Source organism: Staurois parvus, unplaced genomic scaffold (assembly GCF_062004578.1).
Source record: "Staurois parvus isolate SC_StPar_1 unplaced genomic scaffold, SC_StPar_1.0 ptg000087l, whole genome shotgun sequence".
NCBI lineage: Eukaryota > Metazoa > Chordata > Amphibia > Anura > Ranidae > Staurois > Staurois parvus.
In genome coordinates this window covers 13,402,941-13,429,624 of record NW_028317883.1, presented here as the reverse complement: position 1 = coordinate 13,429,624, position 26,684 = coordinate 13,402,941, and the positions used below count along the sequence as shown (strand labels likewise).

The 26,684-nt window shown below is 44.2% G+C and overlaps 3 protein-coding genes across 4 annotated transcripts in view; 1 reads left to right on the top strand and 2 right to left on the bottom strand.

Annotated features, from left to right (window-relative positions):
- The window catches only part of SLC37A4 (solute carrier family 37 member 4), a 73,808-nt gene extending 71,645 nt beyond the window's left edge, over positions 1–2,163 (top strand). For both annotated transcript variants that reach the window (XM_089670212.1, XM_089670211.1), the window contains one exon: positions 702–2,163. In XM_089670212.1, coding sequence (XP_089526338.1) covers positions 702–868 — 167 coding nt within the window. In that variant the 3' untranslated portion in view covers positions 869–2,163. The remainder of the gene's footprint in view (positions 1–701) is intronic.
- Positions 2,164–4,332: 2,169 nt separating this feature from the next.
- Positions 4,333–20,263, bottom strand: TRAPPC4 (trafficking protein particle complex subunit 4). Its single transcript, XM_089670214.1, has 5 exons — positions 20,041–20,263; positions 15,493–15,667; positions 14,553–14,656; positions 8,867–8,993; positions 4,333–4,820 (listed from the first exon to the last, which is right to left on the bottom strand). The coding sequence occupies exons 1-5, from the start codon at positions 20,213–20,215 to the stop codon at positions 4,742–4,744; spliced, it is 660 nt and encodes a 219-aa protein (XP_089526340.1). The 5' UTR covers positions 20,216–20,263; the 3' UTR covers positions 4,333–4,741.
- Positions 16,957–20,010, bottom strand: LOC149468451 (uncharacterized). Its single transcript, XM_089670215.1, has 3 exons — positions 19,983–20,010; positions 18,474–19,940; positions 16,957–17,030 (listed from the first exon to the last, which is right to left on the bottom strand). Exons 1-3 carry the CDS (start codon positions 20,008–20,010, stop codon positions 16,957–16,959), a joined length of 1,569 nt encoding a protein of 522 aa, XP_089526341.1.
- Positions 20,264–26,684: the final 6,421 nt, after the last annotated feature.

The following is a 26,684-nucleotide window of genomic DNA, read 5'->3' as shown; positions in this document are numbered from 1 at the left end:
TAAATACGGATGGAACATGTAACATGTTCCGAAGGCAAACTTATCCTTTAAGCTCAAATATCTGAAAATATGTACTAAAAAATGTTCTAAATGTCTGCATTTTTGTGCACTTGTTCTGTCCTTTACAAAACTGTATGTAGTCTACATTATTAAAATAGATCATGAGAATCAAAGTTTAACAATAAGTAACATAAAAAATGACATGTTTTAAAAAGGGCGCTTGCTCTGCCGTCAACTATTTAAAGGGCATTTTCCTTAGTTTGGATAATTTTGCTGTCACTATTTGTTGTTTATCGTGGACAAAAAGTAAAGGGAGATCTCCCCACTAGGACACAGAAACCCTGTAATTGTTTTGCCATCTAACCATTCTCTACTCTCTCCAAAATAGATCAGTCAGTTATTTTGCAGTGATACTCTGTGTAAGTTTGCTGTTTTGCAGCTAAATCTGTTTAGAACTCAATCACATTAGAAAGTATGTATTATAAAAACAGGTTCAATAAACATACTGTGCTTATCAGGTATATTATATTTAAGTGTATGCAACTCTTGTGTTCTCATGAGGAAATTTCCTCACTTTTTCTTTGACAGTGGGTTACAAACTGCAGTTAAAAATCTAATAGTGCTTCTGACTTTTATTTTTTGTATTAATGATATCAATCCAGTTGTAAGGTGTCTTATATTTGCACTCTATTTTCTTGCAGTTGGAGGATTTCTTGCAGGATTACCCTTCAGCACTGTTGCCAAATATTATGGATGGGACACAGCATTCTGGGTAGCTGAGATGATCTGTTTGGCAGTCACAATAGTCTTCTTTCTTCTGAGGAACATCCAGACTAAAATGGGACGTCTGCCCAAGAAGTCAGACTGAAATGAAATTCAAAATCCTTCCACTGAAGAAAACGAAAGTCAGAAGGAAAGTGAAGGGATGGATTTTAAATTATCAACTCTTTTCACCTCGAAGTACTGCATAGTTCTGATTGGATGCTGCAAGCAAGTCATGTGGCCTTTCCCCATTAAAGCACAGAAGTGTCCAGACTGCAGGACATGAAGGAAATGGGGGATAGAACACATTTCACGTAGCCAATGTGAAATCTATTAGTCTTCCTGCATTTCATGAAGGAAATTTCATTTTACCTTTACTGTGATGTGTCACAGACTTTTAACTGGAATTCATTCTACTGCACCTATCATACACAAAACTAAGAATAATGGTGTTATTAAAATAAAAAACTGGAATAAATCCTTTGTAACTGGGTTGAACTTGAATACAACGTCTCAGGATGTCTGCAGTTTTATTCCTACTCTTCTCATGCTTAGGCTTGCCATAGCTGGATAGAATTTTTTATGAAAAGTCTTAAGAAAATTTGTACGAAAATTCTCAGAACATCTGAATGTCATTTAAAAGATTTTTTTATTTTGGAACGAATGGACTTTACTAAATGTGTAAAAAAAAAAAAAAAAAAAAAGGAATTGCTCACTGTGGTCAAAAATGAACATTGATTGGTGACACGACACAAATGATTAGAAAAACACTTTCTTAAAACTTTTATTTCCTAAAAAATTTAATTTGCAATTCTACCCATCTATCGCCAGCTTTAGTGTGATGGAAAGGCATTGTTCTACATAGGCTGTCAGGGCTGTTTTAATTTACCATGGCAAGTTCAGAACAGTGGTATTACTTATTTGATCTTTTTTTTTTTTTTTTTTTTTTTTCCAGGTAGGGCTTATTTTTGTTTGGTTTCTTTTCAAAATTGTGTGTATTTTGCTTCCTGGTGGTGACAGCTTTCCGTATACTTGACTACCTCTAATCCATGTGTCCAAGAAACGTATGGCTACCTCCAGCTTCTGTGACGGGGGTTGGGGGGGTTGCTACAGCAAGCACAGATAATCATAAGGGAATGCTGTTATGATATATTATGCTGTGTGGATGTAAAATCTGACACTGGAGGCACATGCAGTAAGGCCTAGGTGTTCAGAGCAGTGTTACTTTGCAGCCAGATCATGAATAATGTTACAGGAGAAGCTGTGTGTTGATCGGATTGTTGAATAGAACCCAAGCACTAGTGCAAGCTGGAAAGATAATGCAAGCCATTCTTTTTTGAGTGTATTTGATTTTCTCTTCAGGAGCATCTATTGTAGAATAAACCTCGTCTTTAAAAACTTTTTAATGTGCAAATATCTGAATGTGCACTGAAACAGCCTCTCCCAACCTGGGTTCCTAACCCAAGGGGTTCTGCGACTATCATTCAGGCACACTGACATCAGATCCAGAACTAGGCAGCACTGTAAAGTAACAGATCAGAGTCAGCAGCAAGGAAGCCGTAAAACATCTCCCCTCATCTGTAGCTTATGTGACCGCAGACACCATTGATCTTTTTTTTTTTTTTTCTGTCTGTAAGGGCCACCAATACAAGAGGCAGTCTTCCCTCTCTAACCAAAGTAAGGCAGCAGAAACAGTGGTGGGTTTCACAATACACAGGTACATTTAATTCTTTACTCTTTTGCTGTATTTACAGCTTGCCAATCACAAATGTACTATGAGCTGTACATAAATGTATTTTGTATGCAAAAATGAGGCCAGAAAATAGTTTCAAGCATTTATATAGGGTCAAAAGTTTGCGAAAGGTTGCTATATAATTTTTACACCACCCGTGAGAGAGATGAATATGCCATCATAATGTTGGGGGAAAAGTAGGTTGCTGGGGCTTAAAAGGATCTTTATTGGACATTCTGTTTAACCTCTTGCTGTCAAGAAAAGCATATGTGCAGCAGCCAAAAAAAGGTAGTCTTTAACACCCATACGCCCCACATATGCAGCCATGGGCAGCAGAGGTTTCTTGCGCATGCTCCCATCACAGTGACCGAGCATTCAAAGCAACGTCATGATCGGGTAATGAACAAGAGCTCGCAGGACTAGCTAACGCTTTCCTATGAAGACCAGGAGTTCAGGGAAGTAGCACAGAGAGCAAGAGCCAGCAACATCAATATTTTTATGCTACAAGTGCTTGGGTAAGAATTTTAATGAATAGTTTATTGGGGAATGTTTATTTTTTTGTACCCAATGTGCTAAGCTAAAAAGAAAAACCACCAAGGGTTTAATTCTTCTTTAACGTTACATTTTCCATCTTTTTAAAATCAGTTTTCATTAACCCCTTAACACCATGCCTCCTGGCCCTTTAAGAGGTTTTTGATGCCAGGTTGGGATTTATGATCACATAACTGGCTGCTACAGGTCACATGATTGGAAAGCTCCCAATCGCAAGTAGCAATTGGGAGCTTTCCATTCGGCACCAGTAACTGTGTAGGGAACATTTGGGTAAGCAAATATGCAGCCTTTCCTAATCATGTGACCGCAAACCCCACCCTGCCTCCCAGCTTCTGCAACCCTAAAGAGCCAGAAGGTGCTGGTGCCAAGGGGTTAAATTCCTTCTGTTTCTTCATGTAATCCCAGACAGACTCGATGTTGAGATCAGGGCTCTTTGGGAACCAAACCATTACTTCCAGGACTCGTACTCCTCTCCAGGCCTTTGGTAAACAAACTGCCTCCTGCTACAGCCAAAGATTAAAAACTTTTGACTAATTAGAGAACTTGCTGCCATTTTGTGCAACCCAGTTCCTATGTTTTCATGCATAGGACATGGAAACTATGCTAAGCGACTCAACAATGCACAAGAACAGAAACGGGGGGGGGGGGGGAAATGGCAGCAGGTGCTCTGGAATGATGTGTCAAAATTCTGAAATATTTGGCTGTAGCAGAAGGCCTGGAGAGCGGCACAATAATGAGTGTCTACAGGCAACAGTGAAGCATGGTGGAGGTTCCTTGCATGTTTGGGGCTGCATTGCTGCAAATGGAGTTGGAGCTTTGGTCATTATCAATAGTATCCTCAATGCTGAGAAATATAGGCAGATACTTATCAATCATACCATACCATCAGGGAGGTGTGTGATTGGCCCCAAATTAATTTCTTCAGCAGGACAATAACCCCAAACATACAGCCAATGCCATTATCTTCATCATAAAGAAGAACAAGCAGTCCTGGAATTGATGGTTTGCCCCACAACATCATAGAGTCTGTCTGGGATTACATGAAGAGACAGAAGGATGTAAGGTAGCCTACAGCCACAGAAGATCTGTGGTTAGTTTTCCAAGATATTTAGAACAACTTAGCTGCTGAATTCCCTAAAAAAACAACCTGTGTGCAAGTGTACCTAGAATTGATGCTGTTTTGAAGGCAAAGGGTAGTCATACCAAATACTGATTTGAGTTGGATTTCTCCTCTTCTGTTCATTTACCCTCCATTTTGTTCATTGATAAAAATAAACTATTAACGCTTCTATTTCTGAAAGCTTTAATTCACAGCATTTTTTTTCATACCTGCCTAAAAAACCTTTGCGCACTACTGCAAACAGGAAGTGAATAAAAGAGGCTGGAAGACATTAGCAGCACTTAGATGGAAAAAAGACCGAGGGCCAGACTTGCTAACTGGAAAAAAAAAAAAATTTAATTTTGAAAACCCAACATGAATATATTTTTATTTTTAAATACTTTAAATATTGCTACATATATCAACAATTCAAATGAGCATACTCAACCCTTATTATTTCAATATGAATCATCATCCATACGTGAACATTATATACAAACAAGGCAGTGTGTAATTCACTTGGCATGAAACAACGATGCTGTATGTGCTCCACAGACCAGCAAAGGCTCCTGCTCTGCCATGCACACTGTTAAAGGCTAGGAACTGGGTCCAAATGTTCCCGCTTTCTCTGCTACTTCCAAAGCAGACTTCAAGTTCTGGTCAAACAGCTCACACCTAAAAGAAAATAAACATTGATTGATAGTAATTAGTTCAATAAAACAATCATAACTGTTAGTTTTGGACTAGAGTGCCAACTGAATTGATGATGAATTGTTAAAAAAAAAAAAAAAAAAAAAAAAAAAAAAAAAAAAAGCCAGAAGCAGTGTGGGGTTTGTATTGCTGCTGCAGTCTCCACTGGGAGATGAGCCCTTATGCAGGCCATAGATGGGTCGAAAATCGGCCGATTTTTTGGCCGAAAATAAAATCGGTCGATTTTCGGATCGTTAGTGGGCGATTTGGTCGGCCGTTTTTCGGTATTTTGGCAGATTTTTTTTTCCGGTAAAGTTGGAAAAAAAATCGGCCGATTTTGCCGATCGGCCGATTTTCGCGGCAATGATGGGCAAATCGGCCGATTTTTTACCGATAAAAAATCTGCGCATGAGCAGTGACCTGCAAGAGGAAGACAAGAAGGAGGATGAAGAAGAAGAAGCGGATGAGGATGAAGAAGCGGATGATGAAGAAGAGGATGAGGATGAAGAAGAAGAGGATGAGGATGAGGAAGAAGAATAAGAAGAAAAAGAAGATGAAGAAGAAGAGGATGATGATGATGAAGAAGAGGATGATGATGAAGCAGAAGAGGATGATGATGAAGCAGGAGAAGAAGAAGAAGGATGAAAAATTAGAGGAATTCCAGTACGGCAAAAAGTGTCCCTGCAGAGAGCTCCGCTATTTCTGACAGTTCTCTGACAGTTCCTTGACATTTACAGCGGTTGCAACATTGTATCTATTTGTTTCCGAATAAAAACATCTGTATCCTAAATGGAAACAAATAGATACAATGTTGCAACCGCTGTAAATGTCAAGGAACTGTCAAAGAAATAGCAGAGCTCTCTGCAGGGACACTTTTTGCCGGCTCTAGACGGGATGAAAATCGGCCAATTTTTTTTACCATTGATGGTAACGTCGGCCGCTTGAACGACCGATTTTTCGTTTTTTAAAAGAAAAATCTGCCGTTTTTCTCCCCATCTATGGCCTGCATTACTCTATGTGCTGGTGATGACAGCAGGTGAGAGGGAGTTCATAATTTGACAGTTGCTACAAAAACAGCATTAGTTCAAGGTGGAATTTCATTTTCAGAGGATTTCCCTTCACATCCTGTTGTATCTGTCTGTGCAGGAAGCAAGGCCCCATGGGGGCCAAACAGATATACGTAAAATCTGGAATGAGTGACAAAGCCTTCCCCTTAACAAGGCAGTTCTCTAGTTCTACTTGAAAGTGTACCTAAACACCAACAGAAAAATGTATTGCAACCTTTTCTAAGATGGCTGCATTAGCTCTCTTTTTTCAGACACTTTTTCCCTTAAATTTTCTCTGGGTAATCCTGCAAATAACTCCGACTTCAAACATGTCTGCCTTTGTTCATCTCCATTATGTGGGGAATGATGGGATTAGAAATTCACACAAAAAAAATAAAATTGCTTAACCACCAAACTTTTTCTGAAACTTTTTGCTTACATGTAACAACCAGAATTTTTTGCTGGAAAATTTCTTAAAACCCCCAAACATTACATATTTTTTAGAGCAATCTAGAGCATAAATTGGTGGGTGTTGCAAATTTTTTCACACTGTATTTGTGCAGCAGTTTTGTTTGGGGGAAAAAAATACTTTTTGAATTTTAATGCAAACACAATACATAACCCAACTTTTTGGGAAGGTATAAAAGATGTTACACTGAGTAAACAGATACCAAACACGTCATGCTCTAAAATTGTGCATGCCCGTGCAATGGTGACAAACAACGAAAATTTTACCATCCATAGATGATGCTTTATAAGGCTTTACAGGTTACCACTTTAGATTTACAGAGGAGGTCTGGTGCTAGAATTACTGCCCATGATCTGATGGTCACTGTTATACCTCATATACCTCACGTGTGGGACCATTGCTACTTGTGTGCAGGACTGAGGTGTGCATTGGCCCTTGCACATGGGGAATGGAGCACTTTAATTTTTTTTATACTGTCGCTTTAAATTTTGTTTTGATCACTTTTATTGCTGTCACAAGGAATGTAAACATCCCTTGTGACACTAATAGGCATGTGACAGGTACTCTTTATGGAGGGATCTGGGGTCAATTAAGCCCCAAATCCCTCCTATGCCGTTAAAAGCATTTGATCACACCAAGATCGGTGTGATCAAATGCTTTTCATATTTAAAAATGGTGCTGTTTTTATCCAGGTAAACTGGAAGTGATGGAAGGTCATCCCTATATCATAGAACTGAACGGTACTGCTTTTTTCTGGACTCCATGATCAGCTGGTGGTGCGCATGGGTTGGTTGATTGGGTGTCCAGGTAAGATGGAACAGCTTGTCAAAGTCGCAGAAAGGTGGGGGGGGTGTCACTCAGATTGCTTTTACAGGAGGAGCCGACTATGGGCTCAAAAGAAAAAAAAAAATGGTACCGGGGTGATGCCGGGCATCATCCCGGTATAACCACTTGAAGTCCAGCAACATACATCACTGGTCGCATGTGGTAATGCTTCCACTTGAGCTCACAGGATGTAACAAAGATGCTGTATTTCTGGCAGGGTCAAGAGGTACTTGCTGAAAATATTCTTAGCCTGAAAACTAATGTAGCCACCACCTCTAAGGACTGGTAATCTGCAATACATTGCAACTTTTAATTGCTAACTAAACCAAAGAACAAAAATGTAAAGAATAGCCAAGTTCTCCTTTGAAGAATAGCTTACCTTCAAACAGGAGCAAGCAATTAAAAAGCACTAATTATATACATTATATAAACCAGGGTAGCTTTAATACAATATTTGACTCACCAGCAGATTTTATAAACATTAGAAATACTGTATATCATGAATAGTCTGTTCAATGACATAGCTTTGCATAAAATAATTCCAGTGGATTGTGATCTTATTTCCTCACAAAGTCCACCCATTATAGTTACTTCTGCTAATAATTAACCATCACTGCCATCAACAAGCATGCCTCTCTTCACCTGTCAGCACAAACAGTTGGGTTATGCAGTTCATAGATAAGAATAGCATAACAGAAGATGGTGTAAACAGCATGAACTGTGAAAAGGGGCTTGATTACACTGACAAGTATTGCACTGCTGAATATGTTAGATATTCCGCATTTCCATGTGAGTTGAGTTGAACAGCTCAATATACACTTCTATATTTGTCAGCTGCCATGTCATGCTGCTCCGACTCAAACCATGTATGCAGCATTTAGGCTGCACTGTACCACTGACTCTAGTTACTTTGTTTGGCAGAGAGACTCTCTGGGAGTGTGATAGCAGCATGGGCTGTCATCTACACACAGGAGGCATATCATCACAGCACAGAGCCATGCTGTAAATGTATGCTGAGCTGCACATGCATGGGCTCCGTGTACTTAAACGCTGGCAGGGAGACCAACACGGTTGCTTCGGTCATAAAATTCCTACTGCGCAGCATTTTCTCTATTTTTTTTTTTTTTTTTTTAAGTTGAAAGGAAAGTTGAAATTTAATCTTTGAAATATGTTACATGTTCCACCAGTATTTAAGGTGAACATGTAAACGGCTTTCTAATCCCCCTGATCCCTCATCCCTGTAACAGCGGGTGGGGGATCTTTTCCCTGCACCAGCTGTCAGACTTTAAAATATTACATCTACCATCAGCCTCTGTGTCCAAGGGAATGTAGTTCTCAATTAACTGCGAGTACGTTGGAAAGTTAATTGATTCTTCCTGTCATTCAGTAGCTGACAGCTTACTGAGTATCTCAGGATCTTGGCATTGCACCTGTGATCTGATGATCGTGGGTGCAATGCCTTACAGGCTGCAGCATATAAAAATAATAAATTCACATTTTTTACCTGAAAAAAAACATTTTTCTAAAAGATGAACTTCACCTTTTATTCTGGCTTAAATTGTTTTTTTTGTTCTTTTTTACCCAGACATCCACTTGGCTAGGTTCAAAAGACTGAGCTGTAGGTTCCCACAGTGTGCAGTTTTAGCTCCTGAATGAGGAAGCATCACAGTAACATGGCAAATAATTCATACCTAATGGGCATTTCCAGGGAGTAAAATGGATTCTTGAGTGCATAGTCAGAATACAGTTCATAGATTTTGCGTAGTAAAGCATCAATGCCAGCCTGGCGTGGATCTGACAATACCATAAATTTTATACCTGCAGAGAAGGAAAGGGCATATTGGAATGGACAGTAAACATACAAATAGACAATTAACACTTTTGTATACAAAGTCAGCAAATACAGCATATATGGACATTTTCTGAGTAAACTGAGCAAGAGCTACCTAAAACTGAGCTTCAAGTATACATTACAGTGGTAGGAAACACTGCTTGGACATTTGATTTGTACCTACAAGTAATCTTATAATAAATCTTTCCTGTGGGTACAAGAAACATCTAAACATGAACCGTTTAGGGACTATTCACGTTTGTAGCAGCCGGAGCTGTCACCAATGCATGCGCACTGCACACTGAATGGATGGCACTCTAAACAGTGCTGTGCCGCAATCATGGCTCCCATGTGCATGCATGGAAGTGACGTCTTTGCAGTTTGGCCATTCAAAACGACTGGAGCCCACAAACCTGGAAGGAAGGCCAGGTTAGATGGAAGTCCTGTCAGCGGTGACAGTGTGCTGCTGCAGGGATCCCTTTTGCAGGCAAGTCTTTCTTATTGTTCCAGTATGTGATGCATACTAGCACATTATGCCATTAACTTGCAAGGGGGGGGGGGGGGGGGAGGGCTTTTTTTTTTTGGATGCTCAGACTTTACTACCACTTTAATGCGACTAAGTAGTCTTTAATACACCATTAAAATATATTTTAAGGATGCAAGCACCTAGGCCTGACCTATCAGCCTCTTGTGTAGTTGTACAGCAGGGCTGGAGTATGAGAGGAATAAACAGCACACAGGACCAATCAGTTCATATGCTACAAGAAGCATGCAGAAGTGAAGAGAGAGCAGTACAGAAAGGGATGAGTTCATCACTGTGCTGCCTCTCTTTTCATTGTCCAGTCACAGGCTGAAGTGGTTCCAGAATGACCTGGATTGACAGGAAGTGGGTTGAATGATGCTGGCCATCACACTTAAGACATCTAGTAGCAGATTAAAAAAAAAAAAAAAAAACACTGCAGTGTGAAATCTCTAACAGATTTTTTTTTCCTTTTTTATCTTTTAAAGGGCATTCATTTTATCTTGATAATTTTACTTGGAATTCTGCTTTAAAAGTAGAAGGCAAGGTTTTAATCATGCAAGTAATCATGTAGCTCCCAATGCTCACCGAGCATGCACATTGTATTACAGTGACCACTGGTTTACTAACATTTCCAGAGCAAATCTAAAGCATATCTCTGAAGACAACCCAGCTGGTTGTAGACCAATGAAGATTTTTAGACACGTGTACAGAAAAAATTATGTATTTTGTGTAGTAAACCAATGCAAAGTGAAATACTTTTTTCTAGCAATGATGGTACTATCTGTAGTATGCTTTAGGATAACTAATCACATTTTGCTGTATTACACATTTCCCAATAATAATAGCCTCTGGCCAAGAGGTGGGTATGTGACTTCCAGGACTGTCTCTCACTTTCAGACAGCTAGCTGTTTGGTTTCTCTCTGGAATTGAACACGTTGCGTTCGGTTTGCTTTTCAGGAGGATAGACCTAACAAAGTTACTTTTAATACTAATCAGAACTTTTTTACCCCATCTGTCACTGACATCCAGCAAGCTGAGGCAGAGCCAGTACAGACTAGGGATTACATCCATCCCATGGATGGATTGGATGCAGATCATATCTGACAGATGGTCTGTGAGGGACTCTAATAAGTGATTTAGCATTTCTTTGTGGACACTAATATTAATGACTGTTTATACAAGGACTCCAGAAGGCTTCTAGGGTATGTTCCCTCTGCGTTGTCTTTTTGCTATCTTACATTCCCCATATTTATGTTTGCATTCCAATGTAAGACTGTATGCTGTAACATCCAGATCACGTTCACAAATAAGGTTTGAAAAGGTTACATGATCACAAAGATGCTGTATTGTAACAAAAGTGGCTATACAAATATGATAACACACATACAATACTTATTGGTTTATAGAAGAAATGTTATAACACTCCAGACGTGTATAACAAATGCTTGGCATATAAATACCGACACAATACAAGAATGTTATAACAAGCATTTCAAAGTAGCTAGGCAGAAGCCTCTCAGTGCAAAACACATAAAAGCCAGCTTGGAGTTCAAAGCTTTTGCAAACTCCAAGTAGGCATTCATGTGTTTTACACAGAGAGGCTTCCATCTAGCCACTCTGCCATAAAGCCCAGCTCAGCGGAGGGCTGCAGTCATGGTTGTCCTTCTGGAACTTTGTCCCATCTCCACACAGGATCTCTGGAGCTCAGAGTGACCATCAAGTTCTTGGTCACCTCTCTTACTAAGGCCCTTCTCCCCTGATTGCTGAGTTTGGCGAGGTGACCAGCTCTTGGAAGAATCCTGGTTGTGCCAAACTGTCTCCAAGGGAAAATTATGGCGGTCACTGTGCTCTTGGGAATCTTCAGTGCAGCAGATTTTTTTTTGTAGCCTTCCCCAGATCTGTGCCTTGCCATAATCCTGTCTGTGAGCTCTGCAGACTGCCTGCAGAGCTCAGAAACAGGATTACTGCAAGGCACAGATCTGGGGAAGGCTAAAAAAAAAAAAAAAAAGAAAAATAATAATATGATGCTGCACTGAAAGTTCCCAAGCTCCTTTTGCTCTGATACAGTATGCATTGTCAGCTGTGAGGCCTCTTCTAGAGAGAGGTGTGTGCCTTTCCAAATCATGTCCAATCAATTTAATTTACCATAGATGGACCCCAATCAAGGTGAAGAAACATCTCAGAAACGATCAAGAGAAACGGGAGGCACCTGAGCTAAAATGTCAAGTGTTGTTGCAAAGGGTCTGATTACTTAAGACAATTTGATGTTTCAGTTTTTTTTTTATTTTTAATAAATTCACAGACATTTCTAAAATTATGTTTTCACTTTGTCATTATGGGGTACTGAGTGTAGATTAATGAGAAAAAAAACATGAATGTAAACAACTGTAGTATCGGACTGCAACATAACAAAATTGAAAATGTGAAGGGTCTGAATGCTTTATGAATGTACTGTATAATTACAACTGTATGTAGGCTTAACATTTAAACTTTGTTAATTCCTAACATTTTTCTTGCTTCTGACAGATTTGGCAGTGCTTGAGTAATCACAGAAATAGCTGGGGAAACAAGACACTGTCATATTTCTTTGAAGTGTCTATTGATATTAAAATCTTCAAAGTGTTCGTAAACCCAGGACCTCATATTCACTATATCCGGTCCTCCACAGAACATGGAAATGCAATTATTTTAGTAAATATGAACTGCTAATACCTTTTCTCATCAGCAGTTAGAGCAGTCTTGAGTCTTGTGACTTCTATCAGCGTCCAGCCAAGCACCGGTAAATTTTGTTGGAGGAGTTTGAATTCTTCTCCAACTGTCCTATGGGGCTGCATAACCCCTGACCCTCTATCTGGACAGTGTGGAAGTTGTGACATCATCAGCCGCCTCTCTGACGCAGCCAATCCGAGCAGGCTCTGTATTCATTAATAGAATACATAACTTGCCGTGATTGGCTCATATGACGTCCTCCCATTCTCCGCGCATGTGCGGCTCAGGGAGTGCGCGGCGATCGGCGGTGCGCTGTGTCTCTCAGACACAGTGGATCACCGATCACGGAAAAAGCAGAAGATGTCGGCTCGGTCATGTGATCAGCTGTGTCCAATCACAGCTGATCACATGTAAACAGGGAAATGTCGGTTATCGGCATTTCTTTCCTCTCGAGCTGTCACGCTGACAGAGGAGAGGAGAGCCGGTAATCGGCTTTCCGCGGAGGGGACATGTACACTGAACATCAGGGCACTGATGATCAGTGTGCCCTGATGATCAGTGTAGCCCCAGCAGTGCCACCTGTCAGTGTCCATCAGTGCCAGCTGTCAGTGCTCATCAGTGCCATTGCCCATCAGTGCCACATCAATGCCACATATCAGTGCCCATCTGAGCTGCCTTTCAGTGTCACCCATCAGTGCCAGTCAGTGCCACCTATTAGTGCCAGTCAGTGCCACCTTTCAGTGCCGCCTATCAGTTCTGCCTTTCAGTGCCGCCTATCAGTTCTGCCTATCAGTGCCAGTCAGTGCCGCCTATCAGTGCCAGTCAGTGCCGCCTATCAGTGCCACCTATCAGTGCCAGTCAGTGCCGCCTATCAGTGCCATGTATCAGTGCTGCCTTTCAGTGTCCATCAGTGAAGCCTGTCAATGCCCATCAGTGCCTCAGTGGCCATCAGTGCCACCTATCAGTGTCCATCAGTGCAGCCACATTAGTGCACGAGTGAAGGAGAAAAATCACTTCTTTACAAAATTTTTGAACAAAAACTAAGAAAAAACTTTTTTTTTTTTTCAAAATCTTCAGTGGTTTTTGGTTTAAGAAAACAAAATAACCCAGCGTTGATTAAATACCACCAAAATAAAGCTCTGTCACAAAAAAAGATAAACATTTTATATGGGTACAGTGTTGCACGACCGCGCAATTGTCATTCAAAGTGTGACAGCGCTGAAAGCCGAAAATTGTCCTGGGCAGGAAGTGGGTATAAGTGCCCTGTAGGCTTGCGGTTAAATGGTGTTGCCTCAGAAGGGGGGTAGTCTTATACGACGATTATAGCCCAAAACCTGTGTTTTAACTGGAAAACTAGGGGGTCGTCTTATACACCCAGTCGCCTTATACGCCGGCAAATACGGTATATATTTTTTGGAAAAAAATACACTTTTGATTAAAAAAAACAAAAAAAACAAATATATACCCCATTTGTTTTGTAAAATATGATATACTATGTTATGGCAAGTAAATAGATACCCAACATGTCATGCTTTAAAATTGCACACACTCGTGGAATGGCGTCAAACTATGATACTTAAAAATCTCCATGGGTGACGCTTTAAAAATTTCTACAAGTTACCAGTGTAAAGTTACAGAGGTCTAATGCGAGAATTATTGCTCTTGCTCTGACGTTCATGGCAGTACTTCACGTGTGTGGTTTGAACACCATTTACATATGTGGTCGTGGCCTAGGTATGCATTCACCACTACGTGCGAGCATGTGGGGGGACGGGGGCAATTTAAACTTTTTTTTTTACACTGTCCTGTTAGGAATAAGGAATGAAGGAATGCATGAATCCCTTGTGACATAAATAGTTAGTGACAGGTCTTTATGGAGAGATATGGGGTCAATAAGACCCCACATCTCTCCTCTACAATGTAAAGCATTAGCTCAAAAAAGCATTGATCTAGTGCTCTAAAAAGAAAAAACTAAACAAAAAAACAAAACAAATGGCCTTATTTACAAGGCGCCAGAACCAAAAGTGACATTGCTCCAGTCCTGCAAGGGCATAGAGATGAGTGGAGGCCATCTTTCCTCCACTTATCTCTATGCCCAGCGCCAGGGTCGTTCAATGGTTTCTCAGGTAAGGCTCAGAACCACCGAGTGGCAGCAGATTGTGGCAGGTTACTTTTGGCACCTGTATCGGTGCTTATTTTCATATCGGCCAATGGCTGATAGGGGTGTTTTCGGCCAAAAACATTTCGGTCCACCCCTACAAAAAACAAACACACTAATGAATGGAAAAAAGATTCCACCCACAAAAGCACTTACCTGTCAGAGTCTGAAAGCAGTGCAGTTTGAATGTATCCGTTTCCAGCATTTCAATGCCAGAACTTCCTGGCTCAGGAGAGAGTTGGGATCCAATAGCAAATAGCCTGGAATACAGGAAAAGGGAAAAAAAAAACAAAAAAAACTTTGATTCAATTTTGTATGTGCTCAAATTGGTAAGCACAGATTTCGAACATGAGAGTGAAAGAGCAAGAAAAAGATGAGGTCCCCTCCCAAAGCTGTGTAAATCCGAGGACTGGATGGACAGAAATACAAATCTGTTTTCAGGTAAAACAGATCTGTGTTGATGTATTCATCTGTATGCCTGGAGCTCAGCTTGATAACAGTCCTCAGGCTTAATGTAATCAATGTTCTGCATCTGACAATTCTGGTTTTCTTGCAGAGTACAACCAACTCCCTGCAATACTTGTGGCGTTCTCTGACCACCTACTTGAGGAATTATGTTGTCTGAATTAGCACTGCCTTGGACACATTTGTATGCTTCCTAGTGGGCTTTGTTATACTATGACTAGCACCCAAGTTGTGTAACAGAGGAGGAATATTGCCGCATGTTGCCTTGTTGTCTCCTGTAGTTACGCTTTTACCTTGACTTCTATCTGCATTGCCTGGCAACCTACCAAATCCGGCATACATAGCCAATGTCTTTCTGGATCCAGACCTCTCCATCTGGTCACATAATTGGGTTGCTCTACTGCAGAACATTAACAAGCCACACAAGGGCAGAAGGCCTTCATTCAAATGGCTCCTCTGGATTAAAAAATACATTTTCCCTCCAGCAAAATGTGTTACTCCCAATCCCTACATTTTCCCATATACTATGAAAACGTCATATTATAAAAAAAAAAACTATCAAAGCATTCATTCTGGATTATTATGCTGAAAATAACATGTTAAACAAGCGTGCCTAAATGCAGAAACTCACGAGTGAAACATGGAGGCCAACATCAGCTTCTCATTAGATGTAAGACGAGGTCTCCCAAAGCGGATGGAAAGCGGATAGTTGGAGGGGTTTCCCAGAAAGTCCAGAACTTCCTTTCCATCTGCTGTGTATCGTCCATTCACATCAATGCCATTGATAGAGAGCACAGAATGTCCAACTATACGGGATTATAAAAACACGACACATAATTATTACTAAATACATTGCATGGCGGAGACAGCAAACAAGCAGAGTGATGACACAGTACATGTTCCTCAGTAACGAACTATAAAATGTCAGCTGAGATGTCGCTGAGGTCACAGTGAGGTGTAGATACACGCAGATCTCCAGTGCAATACACTATACAATCCTGCTGCAGGGAGATGTGGAAATCCATAAATTCTATTTTGTTGTTGGAATAAAACACAGAATTCATGACAAACATACATACAAACTATAAAACAAACTGAAAGTGCACAAATATTGTGTGACACCTTTGTTAAAGCTCAACTCTGGGAACTACAAAAAAAACCCCAAAACTATCCTCACAGTGCAAGAGTTGAATGTTCCCAAGAGATAAGAAATCAGGTGTAAGGATGACCTCACTCCATCCATGTCCTCTCCAATAGGACGCTCTCCAGCTGGCGGTCGCACCATGACATCATCAAGAAAAAATACAAGGCCAATAGATCTGCACTGTACACAAGAAGGCCCCTTTCACACGGGAGTTCTATATGTCCGATTTTCAGCTGTCTTTTTACGGATGAAAACCGCACACCATCCATATTTCTATGAACTAGCAGATGTAAACGGATGATCATCCATTTACATCAGCTAATGTCTGCATCCATTTTTTAACTGAAGAAAACCCTATTTTTCTTTCCGTAAAAAAAACGGAACGGACATATGGTCCATTTTTGCATTGGTAAAGGATTTAAAAACCGGATGTAAACTGATGAAAATGGACATATTGTCTGTTTTTGCATTGGTAAAGAATGTGAAAAACTGACGTGAACTGATCCGATTCTTCAACGTAACTGAACTAATGAATAAAACAGAACGGCCGTGTGAAAGGACCCGTACGGCAAGGGGCTGCGCTCTTGTTGTAGCAGAGCACCATAAACTGAAATTAAAATGACATCCAGAAGAGACCTGCTCAACCCTCCGTGTACAGAAGAAGCCCCTGTAGTAGACCCTGTTAGTATGCAACCACTGTTTCTAATGCACAACACTGCTGGTGTATTTTAAAGGGGAACTTCACTCTCTCAATCAACATTTAATTCTTATGCTGCTAATATTAGTAAATAGATAGGAAAGTATATTGCATTTACTTGCTTTAAACTTTTTTTTTTTTTTTTTTTCAGTTACTTCCTGGTTTACATGTCTAGGCAAATGATGTCATACATCCCAGAAGTCTTTAGGAGGGGAGGAGGGACTTTCTCAGCTAAGCACACACTCCCGCCTGAGCTATGGGCAGATGGCTTTCAGATTCCAGAAGTAAATTAATTTGCCATTACTTAAGATGGTCGCAGCCAGAAATGCTAGAAGGGTGTTTTTCAAAGTGATTTCTCAGTAAAATAAAGCATGGAGACATGGATGGATGGGTCAGTTTGCTTTAAATATTAAAATGAAGTAAAAGAGAAGTGTGGATTTTTATTTATACTTACCTAGGTGGATGCTGCATCTGTCCCCTGCCAGCTCTAGGTGTGAGAACTCAGCAGTCACATGATCGCTGGTTGCTGAGTTACATAGTTAGTCTGGCTGAAAAAAAGACAAAAGTCCATCCAGTTCAAACATAAAAAAAAAAGTTATAATCCTATACCACCAGTTGATGCAGAGGAAGGCAAAAAAAAAAAAAACAAGACAGCAAAGCACGATCCAATTTGCTCCTGCTGGTTACAAAATTCCTTCCTGATCCCCCAAGAGGCAATCGGATATTCCCTGGATCAACTTTACCTATAAATGTTAGTATCCAGTTATATTCTGTGTATCCAAGAAATAATCCAGGCCTTTTTTTAAGCAATCCACTGAGCTGGCCAGAACCAACTCTTGAGGGAGTCTATTCCACATTTTCACAGCTCTCACTGTGAAGAAACCTTTCCGTGTTTGGAGATTAAATTTCTTTTCCTCCAGACATAAAGAGTGCCCCCTTGTCCTCTGTGATGACCTCAGGGTGAATAACTCTACACCGAGTTCACTATATGAACCACTGATGTATTTATACATGTTGATCATATCCCCCCTTAATCTCCTCTTCTCAAGAGAGAATGAATTCAGTTCCTCTAATCTTTCCTCATAGCTGAGCTCCTCCATGCCTCTTATCAGTTTGGTTGCCCTTCTCTGTACTTTTCTCCAGTTCCCCAATGTTCTTTTTGTGAATTGATGCCCAAAACTGAACTGCATATTCCAGATGAGGTCTTACTAATGATTTGTACAGGGGTAATATGATATCTCTCTCTCTGGAGTCTATACCTCTATTAATACAAGAGAGGATTTTGCTCGCTTTAGAAACCGCAGCTTGGCATTGCATGCCATTATTAAGCTTGTGATCTACCAGAACTCCCAGATCCTTCTCCACCATTGATTCCCCCAGTTGTACTCCCCCTAGTATGTATGATGCATGCATATTCTTAGCCCCCAAGTGCATAACCTTACATTTATCAAGGCTGCGCTGGGGGTGGAGGGGCCGAGGGTGTCTTGGGGGTGGAGGGGCCGAGGCTGTGCTGGGGGTGGATTGGCCAAAGCTGCGCTGGGGGTGGAGGGACCGAGGGTGTCTTGGGGGTGCAGGGGCCGAGGGTGTCTTGGGGGTGTGCTGTGAGTGGAGGGGCCGAGGGTGTCTTGGGGGTGGAGGGGCCGAGGGTGTCTTGGGGGTGGAGGGGCCGAGGCTGCGCTGGGGGTGGATTGGCCAAAGCTGCGCTGGGGGTGGATTGGCCAAAGCTGCGCTGGGGGTGGAGGGGCCGAGGGTGCGCTGGGGGTGGAGGGGCCGAGGGTGCGCTGGGGGTGGAGGGGCCGAGGGTGCGCTGGGGGTGGAGGGGCCGAGGCTGCGCTGGGGGTGGAGGGGCCGAGGCTGCGCTGGGGGTGGAGGGGCCGAGGCTGCGCTGGGGGTGGAGGGGCCGAGGCTGCGCTGGGGGTGGAGGGGCCGAGGCTGCGCTGGGGGTGGAGGGGCCGAGGCTGCGCTGGGGGTGGAGGGGCCGAGGCGGCGCTGGGGGTGGAGGAGCCGAGGCGGCGCTGGGGGTGGAGGGGCCGAGGGTGTCTTGGGGGTGGAGGGGCCAAGGCTGCGCTGGGGGTAGAGGGGCTGGAGGCTAGAGGGACCGAGGCTGTGCTGAGGGACCGAGGCTGTGCTGGGGGGGGAGGGGATGGAAGGGGAAGGCTGTGCTGGGGGGAGGGGCCAAATCTGTGCTGGGGATGGAGGAGCCGAGGCTGTGCTGGGGATGGAGGGGCCGAGGCTGCGCTGGGAGGGAGGGGCCGAGGGTGTCTTGGGGGTGGAGGAGGGAGGGGCCGACGCTGCGCTGGGGGTGGAGGGACCGAGGCTGTGCTGAGGGACCGGGACTGTGCTGGGGGGGAGCCGAGGCTGTGCTGGGGATGGAGGGGGGAGGCTGTGATGGGGGGAAGGGCCAAATATGTGCTGGGGATAGAGGAGGAGGAGGGGCCTTGGCTGTGCTGGGGATGGAGGAGGAGGGGCCGAGGCTGCGCTGGGGATGGAGGAGGAGGGGCCGAGGCTGCGCTGGGGGTGGAGGGGCCGAGGGTGTCTTGGGGGTGGATTGGCCGAGGGTGTCTTGGGGGTGGAGGGGCCAAGGCTACGCTGGGGGTGGAGGTGGGAGGGGCCGAGGCTGCGCTGGGGGTGGAGGAGCCGAGGCTGCCCTGGGGGTGGAGGAGCCGAGGCTGCGCTGGGGGTGGAGGAGCCGAGGCTGGAGGGGAGAGGAACCGAGGCTGTGCTGGGGGGTGGAGGGACCGAGGCTGTGCTGAGGGACCGAGGCTGTGCTGGGGATGGAGGGGGGAGACGGGAGCCGAGGCTGTGCTGGGGATGGAGGGGGGAGGCTGTGATGGGGGGAAGGGCCAAATATGTGCTGGGGATAGAGGAGGAGGAGGGGGCTGTGCTGGGGATGGAGGAGGAGGGGCCTTGGCTGTGCTGGGGATGGAGGAGGAGGGGCCGAGGGTGTCTTGGGGGTGGAGGTGCCGAGGGTGCGCTGGAGGTGGAGGGGCCGAGGGTGCGCTGGGGGTGGAGGGGCCGAGGCTGCGCTGGGGGTGGAGGGGCCGAGGGTGTCTTGGGGGTGGAGGGGCCAAGGCTGCGCTGGGGGTAGAGGGGCTGGGGCTGGAGGGGAGAGGGACCGAGGCTGTGCTGGGGGGAGGGGCCAAATCTGTGCTGGGGATGGAGGAAGAGGTTCCTTGGCTGTGCTGGGGATGGAGGGGGGAGGGGCCGAGGACTGACTCTTCCTGGAGTGACTGAAGTCCTTAACATATTGAAAGGCACAATGAACAACAGAGGAGAAGGCTGGCAGTGAAGAGGGGCGGGGCGATCATGTAGTCAGGATCCCCCCGGTCCCGGCTCACCCCGGATGTTGTCTCTCTGACCGAACGACACCAACACCCGCTCATCGTGGACTTTGAGGACGAAGTCCAGGGGGAAGCTAAAGGTTTTCTCGGTCTCGGATCGTGGGTTCTGGTTGTCCAGCTGGTAGATGAGTCCTCCTGCTTTGTTCACCACATACACACTGAAGATCGCCATCTTTCCGGCCACCTCCGTCACCTGACACACGCTGGGCGGAGTCTCCCCCTGGAGGATGAAGGGAAATGTAGTTCTCTGCCATAGGATGGGGGAGGGGTCACCTTCAGTGGAAGACAACATCAGATTTCACATAGGACAGTTTACTGTAGAAGCAGTGCAGGTCTATAGCCCATTATATGTCTATCTGTGCCTTCAAACCTTTCTGAGTCACAGACGCCGAGCAAGCATGCTGCAAGTGAAGTCACAACCTCTGTATAGTATATTTGTTCCAGGTCCTTGGCTTTAGAACAGGGGACCCCAAACTGGGGAAAAATGCAGCCTCTTGTCTGGGGCCCTAGTTCTCCCACTGACACCAACAGTAGTATATTATTCCTTCCACTGACTCCAATGACAGGGAAACTATTCCCCCCACTGACACCTGTCACGATCGTGGCGTCAGACCCCAGACCTTCTCACCAAACTCGTGACCGAAAGACTAGCCAATCTACAACCGTGATGTGACGTGCATAACAATGCCACACCCAGCTGCACCCTGCACAACGACTTTCCAGCTAATGGATACAGATCGATGTGACAGCAGCCTGAATCGATTGTTACTGGGTCAGGTTAATTACGCAATTAACCCTTCACACTGCCACCACCTCCTTTTTTATCAGAGAAAGAGGAAACTCAGCGTTCAGCTATAACACTATAATGGTTGATATAATCGTCTGTATAACACGGTCCGCAGGCCGATTATACAGAGGTTCAAACAAACACAGTAGCTCTTTAAAGTTCTCTTTAAAGGCAGGGATTCGTAAATTGCAATTAAGAGCTATAGAAACAGTTCAACACTTTCAGAAAGAAAGATTTATTACTAAGAGGTCAAACGGGTGCAATGAAAAATATTTACAGAAAAAGATGTAACCAATATATATATAAACATACAGAAAGAGATGTAACTAAGATATATATACACTCCGCTCCTTCAGCCTTGCTACCATTGAGGAGGTCACTAAGGTCTTCTCAAAAGCCCGCCTCACCACTTGCCCCCTTGACTCTGTCCCCACGCAACTCCTCCGGTCATCCTCCTCCTCCATCCTACGCTCCCTCATTCACATCTTCAATCTCTCCCTTTCCAATGGCGCATTCCCCTCCCCCCTAAAGCACGCGCACATCACCCCCATACTCAAAAAACCCTCCCAGGACCCCACCGACCTGAACAACCTTAGACCCATCTCCCTGCTGCCATTTACTTCCAAGCTCCTTGAGCGCTTAGTCTACAATCGCCTATGCGCCCACCTCACTGGCAACAACCTCCTCGATCCACTACAGTCTGGATTACGCCCCCTACACTCCACCGAAACCGCCCTACTCAAAATCACTAATGACCTGCTAACCGCCAAAGCTAATGGCCACTACTCAGTCCTCTTACTCCTCGACCTTTCTGTGGCCTTCGACACTGTCGACCACCCCCTCCTCCTTAATAAACTACACTCCCTCGGCATCAGAGACTCTGCTCTCTCCTGGCTCTCCTATCTATCCCAACGCTCCTTCAGCATTACCTATAACGCTATCACTTCCCCTTCCCTCCCCCTCTCTGTTGGGGTCCCCCAAGGCTCTGTCCTCGGGCCCCTTCTCTTCTCCATCTACACCTCCTCCCCTGGCAAACTGATACACTCCCACGGCTTCAACTATCATGTCTACGCCGATGACACGCAAATTTACCTCTCCACCCCTTGCCTCACTCCTTCAGTCTCCGCCCGTATCACCCACCTACTGAACGACATATCAGACTGGATGTCACTCCATTTCCTCAAATTGAACCTTTCCAAAACCGAGCTCCTGATTTTCCCCCCAGCCCGTGCCCTCCCCCCCACCCTCTCCATCACGACCAACAACACCACCATCAGTCCCACCCCGCAAGCCAAAGTCCTAGGTGTCACTCTAGACTCAGACCTGTCCTTCCAACCCCATGTCCAATCATTGGCAAACTCATGCAGGCTCCACCTCCTCAACATCTCCAAAATACGTTCGTTCCTAACCCCAGACACTACTAAACAACTCGTAAATACCAATGTTGTACCGCGCTCCAATATTTTCAACCTTGTGTGATATTGTGAATTCCTCAGTGTACCACCTATAATCCAATAATTACATGCATCAATTCTACTTAAATATATAATTAATGTGAATATATAGATTAAATTATTTTATAAATGTGAAATAATAAATGTTTTTTTAAAAAATATAAGTAAAAAATATATATATAAGAAGAAAATTAATTTAAAGAAAATAAATTTGAAATGGGAATGTCAGTTCTCTTCTTTGAAAATGAGATGGTATTGTTGTTCAGTCTAATTAGTGTGATGAGTCTGTGTTCACAGCGTGAACCTCTCTCTCCTTTCTCCTCTCCTCTCTCCTCAGCACAGCCTTCTCAATAGGACTTTCTTCACTGGCTGCTTGGCTTATTCCTCCATATACGGAACATACAGAGAAGGGAAAAGAAACATAGTGTCTTATCCGGGATATAAATTATTTATTAAACTTTGATCTCCCACTCACATTGTGTAAATATAAGTAGCGCTTTGCATAAAATGTATCCAGATCGTACTACAAACAGCCTTGCAGGTGTGTCTGCCTTCAATGAGTATACTCGCCGTTCCTCTGTGGATGCGTGATGACGTCACCGCCCCTCCCCTACGCGTTACCCTACAGGGACTCATAGCTTCCTCTGGGGGATGTAGTTTTTCTGTAGTTTTTTTCGTTCACTCCCTTATTATCTCACGTCTGGACTACTGCAACTCCCTCCTCACCGTCCTACCTCATCGCAGACTATCCCCGCTTCAGTCTATGCTGAACTCAGTGGCCAGACTCATCCACCTTACCAACCGCTCTGCTTCTGCCACCCCCCTCTGTCATTCCCTCCACTGGCTTCCGATTGCCCAACGCATTAAATTCAAACTACTAACACAGACATACAAAGACATTCATAATGCTGCCCCAAACTACCTCACCGACCTAATACCCAAAAACCAACCAACCCGTAATCTTCGCTCCTCACAAGACCTCCTACTCTCTAGCTTCCTGGTCTCAACCTCCCACGCCCGACTGCAGGACTTCTCCAGGACTTCCCCCATCCTCTGGAACTCACTACCCCAATCCATCAGACTGTCACCTACCCTCCTCACCTTTAGGTGCACCCTGAAAACCCATCTCTTCAGGGAAGCCAACCCCTCCCTCACCTAACAGTCGATCTCCTCCACTCCTCCTACCACTCCATCCCCCACAGCCACTTCCTCCTGTACTACTATCCCCTCCCTCCTAGATTGTAAGCTCGAAAGAGCAGGGCCCTTGAACCCCTCATGTATTGTTTTGTTACTGTATTGTCTCATGTTCTGTCCCCCACTATAATGTACAGTGCTCAGCAAACTGACACTGATGACGGGGCACTATTCCTCCCACAGACACCGATGACGGGGCACTATTCTCCCCCACTGACACCGATGACGGGGCACTATTCCCCCCCACTGACACCGATGACGGGGCACTATTCCCCCCCACTGACCCCGATGACAGGGCACTATTCCTCCCACTGACCCCGATGACAGGGCACTATTTCTCCCACTGACACACATGATGGGGCACTATTCCTCCCACTGACACCGATGACGGGGCACTATTCCCCCCACTGACACCGATGACGGGGCACTATTCCCCCCACTGACACCGATGACGGGGCACTATTCCCCCCACTGACACCGATGACGGGGCACTATTCCCCCCACTGACACCGATGACGGGGCACTATTCCCCCCACTGACACCGATGACGGGGCACTATTCCCCCCACTGACACCGATGACGGGGCACTATTCCCCCCACTGACACCGATGACGGGGCACTATTCCCCCCACTGACACCGATGACGGGGCACTATTCCCCCCACTGACACCGATGACGGGGCACTATTCCCCCCACTGACACCGATGACGGGGCACTATTCCCCCCACTGACACCGATGTCGGGGCACTATTCCCCCCACTGACACTGATGAAAGGGCACTATTCCTCCCACTGACACAGATGACAGGGCACTATTCCTCCCACTGACACCGATGATGGAGCACTACTCCCCCCCCCACTGACACCGATGATGGAGCACTATTCCTCCCACTGACACCGATGATGGGGCACTATTCCTCCCACTGACACCGATGATGGGGCACTATTCCCCCCACTGACACAGATGATGGGGCACTATTCCTCCCACTAGTATCAATGATGGGGCACTATTCCTCCCACTGACACCAAGTATTGACATTTGGTAGATATAGCCAGATGCCTGCACTTTCCTGGTGGTAACGGTCTGGAAGTAACAGGAGATGAGGGGGATTCCTCAACTTTCTGGAATTCCTCTTGTTGCCGCAAACACAAAGAACTGCCAAAGCAAACAATTCTAAATAAATAAATTGCTAAGAAGAGATGGGGGAGTCAACAAAGACTCACTGGAGTAGCACAGATCCACGTGTTCTTCTGCGATTTGTTGCTTTCCTGGGCTCTAGGTTTAGGTTTCTCAGAGCAAGAACTGCAAAACTGTAAAAATGTAAATGGCACACAGTGAAGGGATGGGGGGTGGTAAGTTCAGTCGCTAGCTGGGGTGAGCTATAAATGTGATTCTCCATTTGGTCCATTTCTTTGGCACTAGAATTACATTTCTGATAACAACATTATGTTACAATTGGCCCCACAGAAAGGGAAATGTTAAAAAATTGTAAAACAACTTCCTCCTAGTTATGTGGCGGTTGGCCGGAGGAACCGCTGAGCAAAGTGCTGTCTTGTACTCCTCTAAGTGTCCACTAGAGGCGACACTGTGCAGGAGTGGGAGGTGTGAACACACCTCCAGAGAAGTGACAACTCCTCCTCTTCTCTCATAGGGTTTTTTTAGATTCATGTGGTCAGGTAGGTGACATGTTTGCTCCTATTGTGTCAGTGTAGGCATTACTTGTTCCATCCAAGTGCTGTGCTTTGACATATACAGTACACTGCTCAAACAAATGAAAGGAACACTTTGAAAACACATCAGATCTCAATGGGGAAAACCATCATGCTGGATATCTATACTGGTATGGACGGGGTAATGTGTTAGGAACTTAACCATTTCCATACCGGGCACTTTTACCCCCTTCCTGCCCAGGCCATTTTTCAGGTTTCAGCGCTCTCACACTTTGACAATTGCGCGGTCATACAACATTGTACCCAAACTAAAATTTTATCATTTTCTTCACATAATTATAGCTTTCTTTTGGTGGTATTTGATCACCGCCGGGGTTTTTATTTTTTGCTAAATTAACAAAAAAAGACCGAAAATTTTGAAAAAAAAATATGTTTTTCTTTGTTTCTGTTATAAACGCTTGCAAATAAATAATTGTTCTTCATAAATTTAGGCCAAGATGTATTCTGCTACATGTCTTTGGTGAAAATTAGGATGTATTTTTATAGTTTGTAGGAAAGTTATAGAGTTCACAAACTATGGTATAGATCTGAATATTGATCAATCCTGAAGTACTGACGGCCAATCTAATTTCTTGAGTTCCAAGAATGTCAGAACAGTACAGATATCCCCCAAATGACCCCTTTTTGCAACGCAGACAGTCGGACGTACTTCATAAGAGGCATGGCGAGTTTTTTGAAGTTGTATTTTTTGTCATAATTTTTCGGAAAATTAAAAAATTAAAAAAATTATGTTCACTATTTTTTTTTTACATACTGTCACCAGTGCAGTACAGCGTCATCATATAACTGGCATGGCGGTGATCAGGGACACTGACTGGTGACAGTATGAAAAAAAAATATATATTTTTTAAACATTTTTTTTATTATTTTTAATTTTTTATTACTTTTTTTTCTTTTTTTTAAGATTTTTTTTTCATATTTCACTATGTCCAAAGTAGTACAATGTAGTAACATTGTACTACTTTGGGGAAGTGATCAGTATTTTTCTTTTTTTTTTTTACACAATTTGCTTATAGCAAAGAATTACTTTGCTATAAGCAAGCATTTACCAGAATTACATCGACTCATTCAGGTTTTTTCTTTTTTTCTTTTTGTGCTTAGCTGTGATTTGGCCACAGCTAATCACAAGACATGTGCATGTGATCGCTGTGACCATTCACAGCTAGACACTAGTATACAATGGATGGCATGAATGAAGCCATCCATTGTATACAACTGTCATGTGACCTGCTGTGATTGGTCACAGCAGGTCACATGGTACCGGAAACGGAGGCCGGTACTCAGATCTGTCATTGCCCGTGTCCGAGGTACACGGCCGGTGACAGATCACGCCGCTGCGCGGCTCTGCAAGCGCGAAAACTGCGCATGCCCCAGAGGACTCCATATGGCGTCCACCCGGAAATCTACAGCATTTTGCTGGTCGCCAAACGGCTATTGGCCGGGCGGCTATAGGTTAAGGATGCCCCATCGTTTGAT

Bases quoted from the DNA above. Each gene is read 5' to 3' on its own strand.
- LOC149468451 (XM_089670215.1), bottom strand. From the start codon at position 20,010: ATGATCGCCCCGCCCCTCTTCACTGCCA. The intron at 19,941-19,982 runs GCCTTCTCCTCT...CAATATGTTAAG, and splicing joins CCCGCCCCTCTTCACTGCCA to GACTTCAGTCACTCCAGGAA. The intron at 17,031-18,473 runs GCCCCTCCACCC...ACACCCTTCTAG, and splicing joins CCACCCCCAGCGCACCCTCG to CATTTCTGGCTGCGACCATC.
- TRAPPC4 (XM_089670214.1), bottom strand. From the start codon at position 20,215: ATGGCGATCTTCAGTGTGTATGTGGTGAACAAAGCAGGAGGACTCATC. The intron at 14,657-15,492 runs GTGAGTTTCTGC...CCTGTATTCCAG, and splicing joins TTGGCCTCCATGTTTCACTC to GCTATTTGCTATTGGATCCC. The intron at 4,821-8,866 runs GTATGAATTATT...ATTTTCTTTTAG, and splicing joins TCCCTGGAAATGCCCATTAG to GTGTGAGCTGTTTGACCAGA.